Here is a 3923-nt window from a genome sequence, read left to right on the forward strand (position 1 = left end):
TGTGGGGACTCGAGGACATGGACATCCAGCATCTTCCAGAGTCAACAGTGGCCATTAGGATCATGCCTGGAAACAGGGTATGAATCTTAAGACTTTCTGTTCCAAGCACTTAAAAGTCACAACCAAACAGCATCAGGACCCCGTCCTGCAGTTAGGACAGAACCAACCGTGTCCAGATGTCTGGGTGCCCTTTATCAAAGGCCCTGGAGCGCAGAGCAACGCCCCGGGGATGCAGACCACGATGGATGGACGAGCATGTGGCATTTGCTAGCACCAGGCCGTCCCTCCATCCTGTCCCCCTTTTCTCTACCTTGCGCTGGGGGAGCCCCCACAGCTGGAGCCAGAGAACTGACCTCAGGGTGTGCTCTGCACTTCTCTAAGGCCTTCCCGTAGATCTTATTAGGGCTTGACGAAGAGAACAGCTCTTTAAAAACCACGTACAAGAGGGCACCTGAAAACACAAGGGAAGCTGATGGATGCGTCAGAGCACGAGGAAGACAGAACAGGAAGCGGCAGACATGAGGTCACAGTACTCGCTGTTTCTCCTGACCTGTAATGCCAATCCCAAAGACCACGACGATCAAGTAGGTGAAGTCTCTGCCGGCGTCCTTCACTGTGAAGAGGAAACGAGAGAGTCAGTGCTCCGTGCAGGTGCTATGTGGGCTCGCATGCTTCCAGCAGGCAGACGGGTGCTACAGGAGCCGTGGGGGGGCTGCAGTGAACCTCCCCATGAACCCCACCACCCAAAGACATGTTCTGGAAGGACAGGAAGAATCCTGGGGCACAGCTCTGGGTCTGTATTTGTCATTTGCTCAACACTGCGGTTACACCTTTTTCCATGGGAAGGGTGGGTACACTGTGACCATGTGACCAGTGCTTGCAGGAGTCAGATTTGCTTTTGAGGATTATGTAGCAGAGGATCAAAGACTACAGCCTTCAACATCTCAACATAAAAAAAAAAATCTAACCATCAGGCCAATAGGCAATATTATGATAAATAAAGATTGAAACTGTCAAGATTTTACTTGACTTGGATTCACAATCTTGGTGCTAGCCATGAGGCAGGAAATAAAAAGTTCCTGCATTGGGAAGGTCTGCTGTCAGGAATCTCTCTAACGTCCTAAGGAACAATGATGTTAGTTTAAAGACTGAGATGCACCTGGTTCAGGCCATGATCTTTCCAGTCGTTTGCTATGCACCTGAGACCTGGACAATGAATAAGGATGACAGAAGAATTGATGCCTTTGAGTTGTGGTGTTGGAGAAAAGAACAAACAGGTATTTAGTGGAGAAAGTATGGCCAGAGTGCTCTCTGGAGGCAAGGATGACAAAGAGATGGAGAAAACCCTCATTGAGATGGAGTAACACAGTGACTGCAGCAACGTGTCTGTGTCAGAGATGGTGAGGGTGGCACAGCCCAGAACACGGCCCACTCTGTTCTTCACAGGGTAATTATGAGCAGTACTCAATGACACAAAGCAACATAATCAAGTTTTCAAGGATGTAAATCTGGCCCAATTGGCAGCATCAGGATGGATAGTGAAGAGATTGAGATTGTTAACAACTTGAGTCAGCTTGGCTCCATGGTCAACACTCTTGGCAACAGTAGCCAGGAAATAAAAAAAAAACATACTGCCATGGGAAAGTCTGCTGTTAGGGACCTCTCCAGGGTACTGAAAAGCAATAGTGTCACTCTGGAGACTAAGGTGCGTCTGATAACAAGCTATGGTCATTGCAAACACTTGTTATACATCAGAGAGCTGGACAATGACTAGGGAGAAGGAGAACTGATGTCTTTGAGCTGTGGTGCTGGAGAAGAGCATTGAATGTAGCATGGACTGCTAGGAAAACAAACAGATTCATCCCGGAGAGGGTTAAACCAGGCTGCTCCTTGGAGGCAAGGATTCTGGGGCTTCATCTGACATACTTTGGACATGTTGTAAGGAGGGACAGGTCCTTGGAGAAGGACATCATGCTTGGGAGGGTGGAAGGACAGTGCAGGAGTGGAAGACCCTCTATGAGGTGGATTGATTCAGTGACTGGGGTAATCGGGATCGGAGTGTCAGAGGCAGTGCAACCGGCACAGGATAGAGCAGGGTTTAGGGTTGTTGTACATAGGGTCGCTATGAGTCACAACCAACTCGACGGCACATAACAACGACGACGACAACAACAACAAATCTTAACTGGAGGAGACTACCCATCTTTTCCCTCTGAATTGCTGGGAGTTTTGAATTGCTCAAATTTATCCTTTTGGTTAACAGTCTAAGGAAATATAGACTCCACCACTGTGGCCTGGGAAACCTTATGGGGCAGATCGACAAGGTATCAGAGCGGGGATCAATTTGATGTTTCTCAACAACAAAATACCCTTCATTCTTTGATTCATGTTGTGTCTGGCGGGTTTTCCCCGATGACATGAAGTGTGTGCAGGATTGACACACCACTGGCACTAGTGCCTGTGTGGATGACAGGGAATGGCAAAGGACTCGCTGACAAAGGAGATCAATCAGAACTGGTTTTGACAAAGACTGTAGCAATATAACAATAGAAACCAACACTCAAGGAAGGCTTGCTATATGACAATAAAACAGACTCTAAAGCAATGTGGCAAAAGAACAGCCTCAAGGAAAAGATAAAGGAAACAAAGGAGGTGGTCAAAAGTCACCATACATCCATGAGAAGGAGTGCACTAATCAGCTGTTTAAACCCCACTCTCCAAAGGATATATAAACCCTTTTGTAAGATGAAGACTGATCAGTATGTCCTGACCTGTTCATAGTCTGTTATGAACGTCTAATAAACCTGTTTTTCTCTTGCTCTCATTTGAAATTGGTGTCTTTCTTGTATTTCCGAGTCAGAACTTTCTAGTTCTTACTCGAAGAGGCCTCTGGACCTCTTTGGGAAATCATCCCCTTGACACGAGGAACAAAGAGGCACACAAGATGTCTCTGTGTGAGCTGCGCACTTGGAAAACAGACCGAAATCCACGCTTGATTTGCAGTTGTTTCATTCTGGGGAAGTGAGATATACAGGACGGATACCCATGGAAAAAGACCCAAATGCGATAAAGTAACATTAAGAAAATCTCCATATCAACTACATGGCATGAAACAACTGTTACACTTTACGCAGTTTTTGTCGCACTGAAACTAATACACACACAAGTTGGGATAATAGCCTACCGTAACACAAAGAAATTATGCACTTCAAGGCCCATCTGGGTTCAATTTGCCAAGAACACCGTGTGAGTCTAGCTTGTGCTGAGCGGTCAGTTCTCGTGAATCTCACACTTCAGGCAGCAAACTGTGTTAACAGGTGCTGATGGCTTCTGCTATGCTTGCGGATGGATGCTGGGCTCCTTTACCTTTCTGCGACGTGGACACTGCAGGCTCCCCTCTCGGGCTACCGTGCACAGACACTTGCTTCCCGCTCTCTTCCTTGGCGTTGTGGGGACCCCGGCCCTGCGTCCAGATGGTTCTGGGGGTGACCCCAAAGACGCCTCCGGGCACGGGGCTCCTCTGCCGCGGCAGCCCCCGTCTCCAGCAGGGCTCCAGCATCAAGCCAGCCTTGTGAAGCACCAAGGGCCCCACGATCCGTGCCCCTGCGACCCTGTGCAGCTTCTCCGGGCGCAGCACCGCCCGCAGCAGGGCACCCACCATGGTCACGGGAGAGGCTGCCCTTGGGTCGCGGCTAAGGACAACGCGCCGAGCGGCCGGGCCAAGCACCACCGGGGCGCCCACGCAGGCAGATTCCCCAGGAGCAAACTCCCAGCGAAGCCAGAGACCCTTCCCGCCCTCTGGCCCTCTTTGTGCTTGAGCAGAGCACTCTACTCCGGCTTCCTTCTACTCTGACATCCCCGCTCTACTCGCCATGCCTGCGCTTAAACGCCTGGGAGACGTGTGGCATTCTGGGGACAGTAGT

General features: G+C 49.6%; 1 protein-coding gene across 1 annotated transcript in view; it reads right to left on the reverse strand.

Moving 5' to 3' along the window:
• TIMM21 (translocase of inner mitochondrial membrane 21 homolog (yeast)) overlaps window positions 1-3661 on the reverse strand; it is a 5874-nt gene extending 2213 nt beyond the window's left edge. The window contains exons 1-3 of the mRNA XM_006897237.1: window positions 3367-3661; window positions 551-613; window positions 354-451 (exon numbers count right to left, since the gene is read on the reverse strand). Coding sequence (XP_006897299.1) covers window positions 354-451; window positions 551-613; window positions 3367-3661 — 456 coding nt within the window. The remainder of the gene's footprint in view (window positions 1-353; window positions 452-550; window positions 614-3366) is intronic.
• Window positions 3662-3923: the final 262 nt, after the last annotated feature.

Source organism: Elephantulus edwardii, unplaced genomic scaffold (assembly GCF_000299155.1).
Source record: "Elephantulus edwardii isolate Elephantulus edwardi_28Jun2011 unplaced genomic scaffold, EleEdw1.0 scaffold00207, whole genome shotgun sequence".
Taxonomy (NCBI): domain Eukaryota; kingdom Metazoa; phylum Chordata; class Mammalia; order Macroscelidea; family Macroscelididae; genus Elephantulus; species Elephantulus edwardii.